Source organism: Hirundo rustica, chromosome 3, assembly GCF_015227805.2.
Source record: "Hirundo rustica isolate bHirRus1 chromosome 3, bHirRus1.pri.v3, whole genome shotgun sequence".
In the NCBI taxonomy this organism is placed as follows: domain Eukaryota; kingdom Metazoa; phylum Chordata; class Aves; order Passeriformes; family Hirundinidae; genus Hirundo; species Hirundo rustica.
The window spans coordinates 69839314-69856234 of record NC_053452.1 but is presented as its reverse complement, the minus strand read 5'-3'; the positions used below and the strand labels follow the sequence as shown (position 1 = coordinate 69856234).

General features: G+C 37.7%; 1 protein-coding gene across 2 annotated transcripts in view; it reads right to left on the bottom strand.

Moving 5' to 3' along the window:
* CDK19 (cyclin dependent kinase 19) overlaps nucleotides 1-16921 on the bottom strand; it is a 121711-nt gene that overhangs the window by 30129 nt on the left and 74661 nt on the right. For both annotated transcript variants that reach the window (XM_040058000.2, XM_040057999.1), the window contains exons 5-6: nucleotides 4781-4838; nucleotides 3401-3532 (exon numbers count right to left, since the gene is read on the bottom strand). In XM_040058000.2, the coding sequence (XP_039913934.1) occupies nucleotides 3401-3532; nucleotides 4781-4838 (190 nt within the window). The remainder of the gene's footprint in view (nucleotides 1-3400; nucleotides 3533-4780; nucleotides 4839-16921) is intronic.

Below are 16921 nucleotides of genomic sequence, written 5' to 3'. Positions count from 1 at the left end.
TCTTCATAGTGGATTTAGTACAAATTCATATTGTGGTAATGGAATAGAGAATGAACTTTGGCTTCTACAACACCACTTTCCCACTTTACATTCATCTGATAAGTTATTCACTTGTCACTGTAGTAGCAGATATTACACGTGAAACTTTTATTAACAAGTAGGGTTTACATTACAAACATTCACAATTCAGGAAATTAAGTATTACTCTCCATGAAACCACAACATGGGCTTTTTATTATCCTTTTAACATGCAGAAAGAAAAAACTATTTCTGTTTTTCAACAATAGTATTTTCCAGATTCCTATATCTTTTTAAAACATGATGTTATATATATGATGAACAGCTATCTGTTCTACAAGGAAATAAATTAAAAGTAGACTATTTAATTAGTATAAAGAGATGAACTAAATAAAGGAAAAATATCACTGAAAAATCACCCCTAAAATAATGAAATACCCTTATATATTGTTTTGTGTAATATATATCACTTTCTAAACAGATTGTATTTACTCCCAATTTTCTCTCAAAGTTAAACCCACAAAACATAACTAAGATCAGGTCCAGAAATCAGAGACTAAAATTCTGAACAAGTTAACAATCAAATTCTAATTTCAGTCTTTGATCTTGTACGAGAATTATTTACACAGAAGCAAACACTTCTAAAGGCTTTATTACAAGAATAAAACCAAATTGGAACTATAGTAGACAGTGTCCAGGATATTTTGAATACACTGCTAATAATTAAATTATATGTGAAAAAAAGATAAGGAAGAGAGTATTACATGTAGAAAACAAAAAAAAATACATTTAAAATAAAGTAAAATCAAGACAAAGTCAGTAAAAACCTAAGCAAACATCTGAATCACATTGCAACTGTTGGACAATGTTAGGACATTGCAGAAGAGAACTGATGACAATGATTTCCAGCAAATTCAAACAAAAATATTTCTCACTACAACAAAACTGAAAGAGAAAACTCTGCTTTTATTTTTATCTTATATGTATTTACTAATCAATAAAAGTTATGTATTAGCCAAAAGACATAGGGAAATAGCTATGGAAAACAAATAGCTACACTAAATAATCTTTTTTTCATAATTTGCTATATCTAATCAACTTTCCTCTAAATTATTGTTTCCAACTCAAGAGCAATTAAATGAGAACCTTATTTAATTTCTGAGTTATTACAAAAAGCAATACACTAGACTTCCTGAGAATCATGTAATATTAAGAGATATTAAAAGTGTATTTCTTGCAAGAGATTTAAGAGAAAGTTTTAAGAGTTGCATCCTTCGCCAAAAACATTAGCATTCGAGTTAAACTCTCACTAGCATGCTTAACTCATTAAAATGGCCCTTTTTAAAGTGCACATAGTGCTAGAAGCAAAACACAAGTCTGGACTCAATAAACTGCATGAACATCATCACTATTGTCATTTTGTTACTCACTTCTTCCCTTTGCCTTAAAACTGCACATAGATCAGCTCCATGTACCTTTTTTCTTTTCTCTTCTCTTCAGTCACATGCTCCTCTAATCCTTCAGTCAGCCGACAAATCTCAACTTGCAACTTTCCTTTTTTTCATTTCTGTATTTTTTATTTTGCTGTCCAAACTGTTTTGAGGGCCCCCAGCACCCACACTGCATGCCAGGTACTACTATGTAACTAACCTTTCACACCCCTCCTGGGTGACTCATTGGTGTGATACAAGGAATAAAAGCCTCAGAAATAATAAACTACTAGCAAAACCAGATCTCTCCAATGTACCATCATCTTCTGAAGTCTCACAGGAACTTTTTTTTTGCCTGTGTTTTAGTACAGACTAGAGATCCCTCAGGGCAAGAATCAAGTTATTTATGACATAATTAAACAAACAACAGCATTACACTAATTCATCCTTCAAAGAGATACCCTGAGATAGTGGTACATATCACTCACCCAAATCTCCAAACAATATGCCATCTATCAAAATCAGGTAGCTGTCAGTGGAGGTAATTTCCCTGTACCACACACACAGGTCACTCAGTAATCTGGTCCATTCACATCAGCGTTTTCCACTATGAACACAGGGCAATTAAAGTATCTAATTTACAGGCGTTTGAGGCAATCCTGTCGGTATTTTCTTTAAAACACTTCAGCAACCACAGACTTAGTAGTTAGCAGCCCAGTCTGCACAGTGGAAGATGTGATGCAGGCCCTGAGTCTGCTCCTGCCACCATGGGATTGTGCCAGAACCATGCAGGGGACAGGGGCATTACAAGGCTCCATCCCCAGCTCCCACTGGAGCAGATCTCCCCGGGATGCCTCTGTCTCAGCTGAGGCAGAGCTCCAGAGGGAGGGTGCTGCCACGCAGCAGTCAGTTTGCAGGTGACACTGGCCTCACACTGGGAGATACACTCTGGGTGGGGCACTGGGACACCAGCAAAAGGAGCTGTGGAAGAAGGTGAAGAGACCATGGGTCATCATGGAGAACAAACAGAACACAAACAGGGTCACTTGAGAAATGCTGAAAAGATTTCTAGTGGACTTGTGAGTAAACTGTAGGTGTCATCCCTCAGACCTGCTGCTGAGGAAGAAGAATTGGTTAGGGATATGATAATCAATGGCAGCCTCGGCTCTAACAACCATGAAACAGCAGAGTAACAAAGGCAAGAAGCAGAGGTAACCAGCATGGTTAAAAGCTGGAGAACTTGTTCCAGGAGAGGATACTGAGGGACACGGGCTTGTTCAGAAGAGGAATCTATGAGCAGCCCCTGCAGTACCTACACAGAAGTGACCATGATGATGGAGCAGCCATGATGGTCACTGTTTCCTTTGCAGTTCAATATAAGCCAACCATGCAGGCAGAATATCTCCCATGCACCTCAATGCTTTAATTCTCCAAACAGCTGGGCACTGAGGCTGATTGTCCTTCTGGAACTTACTAGGGCAGAAAGAGCTGGCTACCCGCATTTCCTGAACATGGAGCTTCATAAGTCATCAGGGGCAAATCATTTGCCAATTATGCACAGGAGTCCAGCCTTCTGCTTATCAAGCCACACATTTCATAGAAGCATCTGGACACGTAACACCTTACAAGAATGCCATAGCTATTTCCCTTTCAAAGGCTTACAATATTGCAAGATTTTTAAGCTAATATTTAGAAAACACAAAAACCAATTCAAAGGATATTTTTGTTTTAAAAACAAAGCAAACTAGATATTTAAAATGTCTAGGTTATATTGAAAAATAAAAGCGCAGTCCCAAAAAGTATTAATCTTGATTAATATTTTATGGATAGAATCATCTACTACTACTTCAGTGACAAAACCCCAAAACTAGCTGGTCAGCTGACCATCCTACCTATTATAAGGCTACCATCTTTACAGAACTGGCAAAGGTCTTTTGTACAGGACAACTCACCAATGGCCTTTGTGTAATGTCTGGCCCCAAGTAACAGCTCTGGAGCTCTGTACCAGAATGTCACCACAACTGGATCCAAGTCTGCCAATGGCTTCAAAGGTGAGTTAAACAATCTTGCAAAACCCATATCAGCTAGGGAATGGGGAGAAAAAAATGAGGAGAGTATTTAAACTTTAATATAAATAAATCAAAATTCAAGAGTATTGTCAAAAACAATTACAGCAACAGCTCAAAAACATTAAAAATTACAAATCGAAGTTTCTAACAAAACAAAAACTACTTAAAACAAAGCTGCACCAAATTTTTCTAAGGCTAAATTCCACCTACTTCTTCCCTGAGATTATGAAGGATAACTTCTGACGTTTTCATCATGGTATTGTAAAACTTTACATAACACAGATGCCTGTTCATTTTTTAAAACTAAGAGAAACTTGGTTAACTGAAGTCAATAGTAGTAGGTCTCTAATGAACATTTTCTCCTTTATTTTTATACATGCTTACAAAACTGTGAGACCTTTTGACTACTATGTATTTATCCAAAGTGCAAAAGTAAAATGACTGCAGTGTAGTTTGTTTTGCACTATTTTTCAAGGCATGCCTCCTACATGATTTGGAGGAATGAGCTCCAGATTCAGTCAGCATGCACTGTTATGGAGGAGTATTTTAAAACTAAGCATTCATTCTATAGAACTCAAAAATTCTCCTTAGAATGAGCCTGGTAAGTAACAGTAAGAAATGCTAGATGGCAAATCACAAAATTTGTTGCACCGTCAAACCCACACATTTTAAACCCAAATCAAATCTGAAACTTTTCTTTTACACAAACTTGAGTATTGCCAGAGGATTTATTTTAAAAAGGTAATAAGTACATCACTAAAATTAAAGGTAATTAGATTTTGGATAAAGACCATCACAGCTTCATATGTTACTCACCTTGACACCAAATAATTTTTGCATAGCAAATCTATGCATCTCTACAAACATGTACAGTAATGTTATTTATATTAAAAAACAAACAAACAAAAAACCTACCAACAAACACAGTTTATTAGTAACAATGCTAACTTATACTAACTAATCATAGTAGAAGTAAAGACAACCCTGCTCATCATCACTGTTCTCTGTGCTTATTACTTTTTTCTTTCACAGAGATGCTTTTATGTCTCATCCAATACCCTTGGCAAGTTTAGAAATGTCTAATAATATATTTGGAAATTCTTAAGTCTGTGAACTCTGTGAATGAGATTTAAAATTGAACTAGAGGTTGTAGATATATACACTCAAAGAATACTGAAGATATGTGTCTATCTTACACAGAAGATGCATTTTTTATTATAGTAATCTCTTAGCTGTACAATTAAATTTTCCCAAAAAGTTTACCTATTTTGACTCTTCCTCTTTCAGGACCTTCACCCATTACCAGAATGTTTGCTGGTTTCTGGAAAACAAAAGCAGAATTTTTAGCTGATCAGCCTTTGATGATTATTTTTGAGAATAATAAAATTACATACATTTATTTTATAATGAAAACATTTCTAGAAATATCCTCAGAAGTCTAAAATTACCATATCTCTATCTTGTTGACATTTAGTTTTTATCTCTAGTTACCAATTTCACCATTAGAAAATAGAAATATACTTTGACATCTCACAATATGAAATGCCGTCTTTAACTAAATGCGCATTTCTACTGTTACTAGAATAATTACATTCACTTGAGAGATTTTCTTCTAGAGGAAAGTTTTATATTAGGCTAACTTTTACGCTACACATCAATAATTTGGCAAGAATCGCTTTTGTTGGTATAACTTATTTAAAGTGATGCCAAATCTTAGTATGCAAATACATAGTTGAAAGTCATTTTTGTTTTCATCCTATACAACTACATTTCTAGAGCTTTCTGCTTGCTTTTAGTGTACAAATGATAAAAATCACATGTGCGAAAGCACTTTTTTTCCATAAAGTTGATTTCACGCTGTGAGAATTCTCTTGAAACAGGAATATTCACACTCAGCTACAACCCAAAAGCTTTTGACAGTGCAGACAGCAGCTTTACAAATAGAACAAAACCTTTATAGGCATTTGTTGCAATCTATTTGTTTGCCACCAGCTGTTTGTGAACACCACATAAAATCTGCACATGACATCACAGCAATTGTTCTGCAATTAGGATCTAGGTTCCCTCAGACATCAATAGTCATTCTTTGGAAGCTTTTGCCCTATTGTGTTAACAGCTGTAAAAAAGTAAACAAGATTGAAAACATTAAGTAATTTGAATGAAGAGATGCATAACAAAGCTTCAAAGCAGAATTTCTGGAATGTTCATTGAAACAATATTTAAACCCTTAATGCCTGCAGAGGGGTCTGCTCAGGCAGGATTTATTCAAGAATCTGAAAGAGATGTCCAGAAAACTGATGTCAGAATTACACTTAAGTTCTCTGTTCCTCACCACCCACTATTCACCTGAAATGAGACACTCAAACTAGGATTACTAATTTGGCTCAAAATTACACATCTTTATCTTTTTTGAAAAAGCAAGCAAACAAACAAAAAAAGCACCCTACTTTACCTATTCTTTCTCCTTCCCCCTGGAAGCTGTTCTTCCCATCCCACATTCAGTGCTAACATTGTTTCCTCCCTGGCTCCAACCCCTGTCTCTCTTTCCAGATGCCTCTTTTATTCTTCCCTTTTTAATCTGTAATTCTCAACACCATCACTGACTTTTAATTCCCCAACATATACTGGAACCATTGAAGAGGCAATATGCACTCCATTCTTGGAAAACATGAGTGATTTCAATTGAGCTTGAGCAAACTCACCAGCAAATCTGGGAAAGACAAAGATGATGATGCTTGCTCTTAGCTAATATTTAATGATAATAAAATCAACACCTCAAGGCAATTGTTGAACTCTGGTTGTACATTTATGTACTACCTTGAATTAAATATTCCAGAGAACAGAATCATTTTCTGCATATTCAGTAACCAGGCAGCAAGAGACACATGCAAGTTCACATTACATTTTACCTCTATTAAAAATCATATGGATACAATTGTCATAACCAAGAAAGCAAAACTCCAGTTTTCTTGATGAAATTCTTCCTGAACTTTTGCCTAGGAACTCTGATTCGGAATCGAGTATGATGAGTTTGCTGGATTGATGTGCCAAAACCAATTGTATGAGGTTCCACAAGGCAAAGTGCTGGGTTCCTGCCCTTGGGTCACAACAACCCCGTGCAGTGCTGCAGGCTGGGGTAAAGTGGCTGGAAAGCTACAGCTGCAGGCACTGGAACAGGCTGCCCAAGAAATTAGTAGAATCACCATCCTTGGAAGTGTTAAAAAAAAATGAGGATTTGGCACTTAAAGGCATGATTTAATTCTACACATGGTGGTGTGACTTTAATGGTTGGACTTGATCTTAGAGGGATTTTCCAATCATAATGATTCCATGAATCAAAAATACTTCAACAGACCTTTACATTCAGGATTGGAATTTAAGCATTATAAAAATGCAATTATTTGTCAAGAGAAACAAGCGGATAAAGATGTTGTTACTGCAGTGATTTACAGGTCAGGTTGTTTCTAATAAAAAATTAGGTTGTAAGAAATAAACATTATAACTTCAGAAGATTTACTAAGATAAAAATTAAAATCTGAGCAGAAATATTTTCAAAACATCTCACAAAAGACACAGTTTATCTCTGACAATACAACATTCTCCGAGCAGCAATTTCTTCACAGAAAAAAAGCTCCCAACTATCTTATATGTTGACATAATCTACAGTATTCAGAGAATATTTCAGGTTGGAAAGGACCTCTGGAGATCACGTCTCAAAGCAGGGTTAATTACAGCAGATTGCTCAGACCCAAGCCAAGTTGGGTTTTAAACTTCTTCACAGACAGAGACTTCACAGCCTATCTCTGAAACTTCCAGTGTTTGACCACTCTCATAGTAAAAAAGGTTTATTGATATACTATATTTACATCTACTGCCTCCTGTTCTTCCACTGGATAGCACTGCAAGGAGTCTGGCTCAGTTTTCTTTAGTCACACTTTATTCATGTGAGCCTTCTCTTCTTGAGACTGAACAGCCCCAGCACCCTCAGCCTCAGAAAGACTCCCCAAAGCCCTAGGAGACTTAGTGGTCCCATGAATACAGGAGATACACTAGGTTAGAGTCTATGAAAGCAAGAGACTTCTCCATTTATGTCTTTTTAAAGCCAGAATGTTTTGAAGATATGTTGTTCTGATTAAAATTTAAATCTGTTCCAATATGTAATCCACTGAGGATCGGAACTCTGCTTAGGCAGCCAGCAGAGAAACAAACTGATTTATAAACTTAGCAGATGTCATGTTCATTAGCTCTTGTGAACCCCTCTGAGAGAATCAGGGACAGGGGAAACAGGGAAGTAATAAAATGGGAAACAATTAAAAACTTATTTCCAAAAGAGCAAGCACTTTTCCTAAGGCGGCACCACCACCGGAGTGGAGGCAGCAAGGATTTCATGGATGGCAACCTGATGCCTGCAGGACATGCAGGACACTGTGTCAGTAACAACTTGCATCATGGCACCTTCCTGTGAGGTGAGAAGTCTCAACTTCTTATTTCCCACGTGGGCAAATTAACCAATTGATTATCTACTAATCAGCACTTTCTGAGTTCCTCTTGCTAATCAGAGCTGTTCTGGCTAGGAAAGGCTTTTCAATGTACATATGCTAAACCATCTTCTTGACATGCTGTCCAGTTCCTGTGCCCGTGAATTTTATTTAATAAAAATAAACTGCTTCAGAGGAGCCTAAAATATAGGTCATATATTTTGTGGTTGTTTTATATAATAATGGCTTGAATATTTTAAAACTCTCCCCCAGAGTCTTCACAATGCACATATCATGGTGAAACACAACCCTCATAGAGCAGTAGTGCTTGGCTAAACAAGAGGCACCAAGGCAGAGCAGCAGAACTTCAGGTGCTCAGGCATGGAGGAAAGATTTTGGTTTACTTCAGAGGGTGTAATTTGGCATCAGAGATCCTCAGGAAACTATGTTATGAAGGCTTCCATCATGAGGTAAGAGAAAGGACTACTAAAGGAGAATTCAAACAACCTCTGCTTCTTGGAGAAGGTAGAATGTGTTGGTTCTACCTTCGTTCTCAGTAATCTCTGAAAATGCAGCATTTAAATATCAAAACGCTTTACTCCATGATAGTCACTTAGCTGACAATAAAACTACAGTCTAGTATACTACAGTTGCTGGTCAGCTGAAAAAATCAGATTAAAAAGCAGGAATTAAAACATCCCACACTTCATGTATGTTCAGGCGATATGTAAGTCATAAGCACCAGTCTAGTTCCTGACACAAAACCTACTGCTAGCCATTTGATGAAGAAAGCAGGGTTTTAGCTGGAAGGAACCACCAAGAACCAAGCAGCAGCTAAAAGACTAGAAGCTGGCACATACTTAGAGTAAACCATGTCTCTATCCAAGAGGACAGAATTTCAATAAAGAAAGTTTTAGAAGCCCAGCTTAAAACCATTAATTAACCCCTCTAGAGTAAAGGGTGAGACAACCCAAAAAGGAGTATATTTTTCAACCAGTTACATCCTCATTAATACTCTATTTTCCTCATACTTTCCCCCTTGCCGAGAACACAAACACCAGCTGGGAAGAGAAGTGATGCTGCTGCATCTCCCCCTACCTAGTTGCTATAGGAACAACAGAAACAGTAAGAATTAGGACTCTCACATTTAATATAAGCTATAAAAATGAACAGGCAAATAAATCCCTGCTGAGAAATTCAGTTGAAGTTTGACTGTCTAAAAAACATTTGCAAAAAGAGCAAGGTCAACAGCACAAACAACTGAAGCAAAAATCTGAAATATTCGCAAAAAAGGATGAAAGTGATGATGATTCTCTATGAGTCTTTACAATAGGAGCTTTACAAGTAATAAGCATGGATACTAACATTTACTTTTCTACATTGGTGGGGGAGAAGGAATAAAGCGATTTTAAAAATCTTGGTGAGAGAGAAATGAAAATGCTGGACAAACAAGTGTGTTTTCACAAATACTAGAAGCGTCATGACTGGGACTCATATGGACTCACCTGAAGATACACTTCTGATTTTAATATTTAGACAGTAAAACAGAAGAAAGGTTGAAAGAAAAGAAACCATCTGTGGTATTAAAAGAGTATAACAGCTCAAAACAGGAACAACAACCTAACAATAGATGGCAATACTTCAGTTTTAATGGTTGTTGTTATCTCCTTAAGTACAGCAGTGACACAATTCTTAAGAGATTTGGTGCAGAGTTACAGTCCTGTGAGAAAATGTCCATAGGGATATACCACTTTCCATACACCATTCTTTATTGTTTATATCCAAACAAATGTGTTTCCCTTTTGGAATGTGTTACTTGTCAAAGAATAATCTCAAATTAGGAGGCATCTATTGTAAAAGAGATTGCATACCTTACAGATAAGGTGTGCTCTCCCCACAGTTACTGACACTGCCATGACTTGTCTTTTCAAGTCTCTATTATTTAAAAAACAACTGTAAACAGCACAGTGTTGATACGTAGAGATACTTTCATTTCACAAGCAAAAGGAGAGCAAATAGTGTTTTTGTCTCAGCTTTTAGCATGCTGCTCCCCAAATGACAAAGGTCCTGAGTGAGATGGCAGTGCTCCACTCTGCAGGCACTACTCCAAAGACCGCTGAGCCTCTCAGTTCAAGATTAAGAGGGATTTGCTGATTGTTCACCAAAACTTGCAAACAAAGCTTTTGTTCTTCTCATCTGTAAGGAACTGCAGGTACTTCCCTGCCTTAAACCAACACTGTCCAAACACAGACTTGGTGTTCAGATCAATGAACTGGCACATAGGCACTAACACTATTGCTAATAATTGTTCCGAATCATTACCACTTCCACTTAAAATACTTCTGTATATTGAAATGCATGTAGGAAAATTGTTGTCCCCACTTCTCTTTTTTTAGAAAACTGTATGGTCAACATTTTTCTGATACTGAAGCACTGGACAGAAGTATACCATACAGATTAAAATATCTTCACATCTGCTTCTCTTTAGCCTTACACACTGTAAACTCATGAGAGTCACTACTCTGATTACATAGCATCACTTTTAGCTTGGTTTTTATCAGTTGTTGTCCTTAATGTTACAAAAACCAAACCGTATTTCCTTACATTTTTGGCCTAGATTTGTAATCCATACAATTTTCTTCCGCTGTTTCTCTATTCTGTTGAAGTTATTGACCTTGCAAAGTAATATCATTAACAAATCCCATCAAGGTATTTATCATTTCATTCGAATCAATAATGTAATGATACAGATAGTATCAAATTACCAAAAGGCCATACATAAAGCTGATTACTACAGCACACAATCTATGGAGTCAGCAAAATCACAAGGCATACAAAATGCCTTGAAATTACAGAACTGAACTCAAAACTTATTTAAATCTGGAAAGGAGGAAAAAAAAAAGAGGTAAATACATTAAGTAAATAAAAGACTGCACAGGAAAAAAGAGTACCATAGATGTTTTTATCCCATTAAGCAGAGTGCTTGTGTCCCTGGGATAACAGATTTTAAAAGGAAAAAAAAAAAAACTTACTGCACAGAAGTAATTGAGGTCAGAGTAGAGAAGAGTGGGAATATATGAGAGAAACTCTGCAGACACCAAGATCAGTGAAGAAGGAGGGTCGGGAGATGCTCCAATCTCTGGAGCCAAAATTCTATTGCAGCTTCTGGGGCAGACCATGGTGAAGGAGAATGTCCCCCTGAGGCCCATGGTGATCCACAGTGAGCAGAGATCCACCTGTAGCCTGTGGAGAAGCCCATGCTGGAGCAGGTAGATGCCAAAGAGACAATTGTGGCACAGGACTTGTGATTCCATGAGGCTCCATGCTGGAGCAGCCTGCTCCTGAAGTGCTGCGCCTCATGGAAAGGCAAAAAAAAAAAAACCAAAAAAACCAAAAAAAACCCTGCACCATGCTGGAGCAGTCTGTGAAGGACTAAAACCGATGGGCAAGACTTCTCTAAGAAGTTCATGGAGGAGTATCTCCCCATGGGAGGGACACAGCGGTGGAGCAGGGAAGGACTCTCCTTCTTGAGGAGGAAGCAGTGGCAGAAGCAAGATGGGATTGACTCACTGCTAACCCCCTTCCCTATCTCCCTGTGCCACTGAGTGTGGGGAAGAGGTAGAGAATTGGGAATAAAGCTAATCCCAGGCAGGAGGGAGAGATGGGGGGGAATGTGGTTTTAGGATTTGTTTTACTTCTCATAATCCAGCTCTGATTTTGATCAGGAATTAATTCAACTATTTCCTTAAATTAAGTCTGGCTTGCATGTGATGGCAACTGGTGAGTGATCTCTCCCTGTCCTTCTCTCACCCCTTCAGCCCTTTTTTTTTCTATTTTCTCTCCCCTGTCCAGTTGAGGGAGCTTTGATGGGCACCAGGCATCCAGCCCAGGTCAAACCTCCATAAAATGGTACACAAAATTTTACAGCTAAGTATCACCAGACTGTGTTTTTAAAAAGTTCTCAAATTTCGTTTTTTTTACCATTAGAGGAATATTAGTGGCAACAGAAACATTTTGAAAATGTACAGTAACTTTTTATCTCCACTCTTGGTCCTTATAAAATAATTTTAAGATTAAATGTGTACAGAACTGATAAAGAAATGGAAGCATGTGCCATTCTTTGAGAGAAAAAGACCATTCTTGCGGGATTCTGAGACATGGAAACTGCATATTCAGTCACAAACCATGCTGTCAGATTATGGTAGTGACTTACGTATTTCATAGCAGCTGAACTGATATGGTCGAAATAGCCATTAAACTCCAGCTATCATGAATTCTACTAGAAACTACATTTGCAGAATTTACCTGAGACTGATGGTAAAACATATTACTAACTAGGAGTAGGAACGAATTGTACAGAAGATACCTGAAATATTTCTTTGGAATGCCTCAGGTAAAGATTTTGGTTAAACACAACCCTTGCCTGTATTCATTATGTCTTGAAAGGGGAAATGTACTGTTTTCATACAGGTGCTAGTTAGCAAAGAAATCTTTTCACGTTTATATACTCTTACAAAACTTGGTACAAAAAGCAAAGGTAAAGGAAAGCAGAAAAAAAAAAAAAAAAACCAAAAAAAACAACACTTTGGCCACAATGCAACCATAGATCTGCATATATTTGAAAAAAAAAAAAAAAAAAAGTCCATTAATTAAGCTTAAGGTGACCTAACCTTCAACAGAAGCAAAGATGTCACTACACAAGCTTTATTACAGACTGATTTAAACAGCCCAAAAATCTGGTTACTCATCTGGAGGATCAGTCAAAATCATACAATGCTTTGAGCTGGATAGGACCTCTGGAGATCATCTGGACATCTTGCAGCTCAAAATAGAGCCAGACTTGAAGCTGCATCAGACTGTTCAATATCATGACCAAGGGAGCTGCAAGTCTCCAACACCGGAGGTTACCAAGCCCCTCTGGTAGGCAACACCTGGCACTACCTGACAAAATATTTGTTTCCCATCACCTAATCAAAATGTCTCTGGTTAAAATATGGATCTGTCCCCCCTCCTCCTTCTGCATTCCCCTTCAGAAGGCTTCACCTTTTCTATACCCCCTGCAGCTCAAGTCCCCTCAAACCACTCATGCTGCAGAGTTGCAGTGGTAGCACAGCTCACAGAGCCATCTCTGTCACCCTGCTGTAATCAGCTTTATTGCACCTTTGGCTGAGCAGCTCCAGAGCCACATGTTTAACAACAGTAAAACGTATCTGAGATGACAGCATCAGCCTGGAAGTCCAGTCTCTAGAACATACTCACTAAAGGTATTTTATCAAAGGGAAACATTGACTTTTCTACTTGCACTTTCATTTTAACCAAATTACACATAATCACACACAGACGGACATTCTACTTCAGTTACCCTCATATATAACCACCATTAACACAATTAAATCAGTGGTCAGGTAGAATATTCGTGTCCCAGTTTGACTTGTTTTTTCATAGGTCAGATGTTCTCTTGAGAGGTAATTAAGGATATACTTCAACTGACATTGTTTAAATTCACTCCCCTCACTTCTATCTAGGCCTTCCCCAGAAATGGCCAAAATGTCCACATTCCTTATAAGAAGACTCTGCTTCAAAATACATTTGGAACAATGGTTTCTTAGGCAATTTCTAGAAAAAATATTTACTTTATAAACTCAAGGTGCTTTGATCATTGTTGAAACAGGAAAAGACTATTCACCAACTCTATTCCCTGGTGAATAGTCCTCCATTAACCAATGGATAATATAGTTGCACTTATGTCATTGGAAAATTGACTGTAAACACAAGGGGAATATGAAATAAGGGTAATCACAAGAAGAGAGTATAATTCTGGGCTGCATAAAAGTTCAGAAATGTAACAGTCTTCCTTTCACACACCATTTCTTATAGCTGACAGGGCATTAAACTAGTGCAAGACAGAAACAAAGACTCCAGACAATTTTGGATGCTGGACATTGCTTTGATTAAAACAATCTTCACAATGTGCCAGTACACCAATAGTTTCACCCCAATCAATGGCAATGCAATTTAAGTGGGAAAAAAAAAAGTCACATTAGGAGAATGCCAAAACATTTGACACAAATTAAATTTTATGTTGCTATGCAACATTATCCAAAGCATTCTGCTGTTACTAGTGCTGCAATAGCATACTTGAACTTAAAATGTTACATGCAACCTTGAGAAGGACAAAGAAAGGGGAAGTCAGAAACAAAGACAGAAATATGATCATAAATTTTCAATGAAAAATAAAAGGTCATAAAGCAAATGTTCACATAATAAGCTGAATTCACATTGTTCCTGGGATTTTCGACACATTGCAGTACACACTCCAGCAAAACTCCCACGAAGCCACCCAGCAATCATCTAGGGCCTTGCCTTTAGAGCTCGCCTGGGCTCTTTGGGAGCACCAAGCCTAGCACAGGACAAGACAGACTGTCCAACCTCTGCTACCCCATTTCTGAACAGTGAGATGTGCGGGCCCACCACGCCTGAGGACAGAAGAAAGACTCACCTCAGGAATACTCTGGAAGAATGTTCTGCTTTTAATGTATTATCAAAAAACAAACAAACAACAAAACACAACACAAAAACAGAGGGAATAAATTTTGTCTATAAAAGCACAGTCAAACTCTTCCTCTGTTGGGCCTTTAAAATACATCCTAAATGCCCCAAAATACTGTGGTCAAGCCAAGTCTTTGCAGCTCTGCCATCAAGTTCTCATTACACATTCTTCACACGTAATCTTTACTCAGAATAATAACCCAAAGGGAAATAAACTGAGAAGATATGTGCACACGTGAAACATTACAAATGCTACTTTTTTCTTCACTTTTTTAAAGGCAAAAGCCAGGAGACAGTAAGTCTGAGAGACCACTAACATAGGAAAGCCTATGCCTGTACTAAGCTTTGGACTAGAATTTAAGAGAAGGGGTGCAATTCTCACCTTGAGTTCCTTGCATTACTTTGTTTCTGTTACAGCAGCATGAAAATTAGATACCATAACTGGTAATTCTTTCAGTTGCAGCAATAAATTCCACCACAGCCAAAACCTGATATTTGTTTTATACAATATTCTCACAACTCCTCTTGATTTAGTAGGGTCATTAAGACAGGAGGATGAAATCCAATCAAACAATAAGTGACAAAGAGACTGGTGACACCATCATAAAACATTTTCTTAATTGCCTTTCACAAAGTATCTTTGGCAGTAAAGCTCCAATACCTCCATTCCCCCAAGAGTCTGGTAGAGTCAAATAATTAACAAAGCTTTTCCAACTGCAATAAATAATATAGTACCAAATGAATATATATAAAAGCAACCCATTTTCATTACAAACAAGCTTCTGCATGGATAGCTTAGATTGACTGAGTTAGGTTGAAATATAAAAAGCCCTTTAATGGAAATTTCAAAGGAGGAAAAGAATAGGGTAGCATGATTACCTGAAGCAGTTACTTACATGTTGAGTGGGTCTTAATGAGTCCCTTTTTGCCTGCATATAGACATAGAATATAGCTGAAGGGACCCAGAACTATGGAGTACATTTGTTTTGTTTTTGGAGTATAAACATGGCAAGATTTAGAAAAGCAATAAAAACATTAAATTTTACAAGATTTTGACAATCAAAAGTTTATGTCTAATAAAATTTCATATATTTTTATTAGCTCTTGTCAGTTTATTACATATGTAATTTTGTAGCAGCAAGCTACATTTTTTAATCCATTTTCACATATGCTGTTTTTCTATGCTCATTATCTCAAGGATAAAAAAATGAAATCCCATCTCTTCTCCCCTCCTTCCCTCACGCTGAGTCTAAAGACTAAAACTAACTCTCACCTACACGACCAATTCAAGTGCCTGTTATACTATAGCATTAACCTTATTCTCTGTGTGGAAACAATCTAGATCAGTGATTTATAATGTAACCCAAATCCTTATATATGTCTTTCTTGGAGCACCTTCTTAAAGCAAGCTCCCAAGTTCCACTACTCGCAGGGTTAGGTTAAGCCTTTGTCCTCATGGTTTTTCCAGCAGATCAGTTTTCAGGTTTCAAGGAGAAATTATATCACCCTAATACAAGCCTTATGCCTACAGCAATACTGACTGGGATTTAACAGTCCTCTGGACCTTAAGATCTCAAACTCACTATCCAGTTACCATGTTTAGACTATTTACTCGTGTATCACTTGTGGCAGCACAACCCCAGATGTCTTGCAGAGGGAAAAAAGCAACTACAGACCCCAAAGCAAGCAGACAAAGTACCACTGTTCAGCTGACACATGCATTATAAGCAAAGCTAAATAAAACATAACCCTTGAAACCCATCTTAACAGAAACTTTTTTCTTAGTTTATCATCATCACCCTGTTCACCTCAGGACTCAGATTAAATTTCTCTTTACCTCTCAGTCAGTTCTCTTCTCAGCTTCCTGACTTCCAGGAGATCCTTAGCCTCATGAAGACTCTGACTTTTAAGAAGACAAGCATCGATGGCCTGCTTCCTCAGCAAAAGTTGTATTTCAGACCCAGTCTTGTAACAAAGTTAGAGAAGCTCCTAGTTTTCTCGTTTCTGAAGGTGTCTCCACGTGAATAAGCAGCTATGAAGTTTCAAGTAACCAGCAAATGCAGCCAGCCAGACATGCTACAACTATATGGACATGATACTCATTTCCACTGTTATTCAGAAGAGCACTTGTTTTGCAACATTAACCAGATTAGAGGAGAGCAGAACCCCCACACCATCTCAAGAGCTGTCCTGCCTCTGCAGCGCACATCTCCACTACTGTACTCCTTAAAGCAGGGTCCCTGGGCAGCTGCAGCGCTCACCCCTGAGCCAACAACCTGCTCCTGTGCTCAAGGTACTCTGTCACGGCTGGAGCTGCAAGAATTCCCTTGGATGAAAAGGAACTGATGAGAATTTATGAGGCAGTGAACCTCACAGA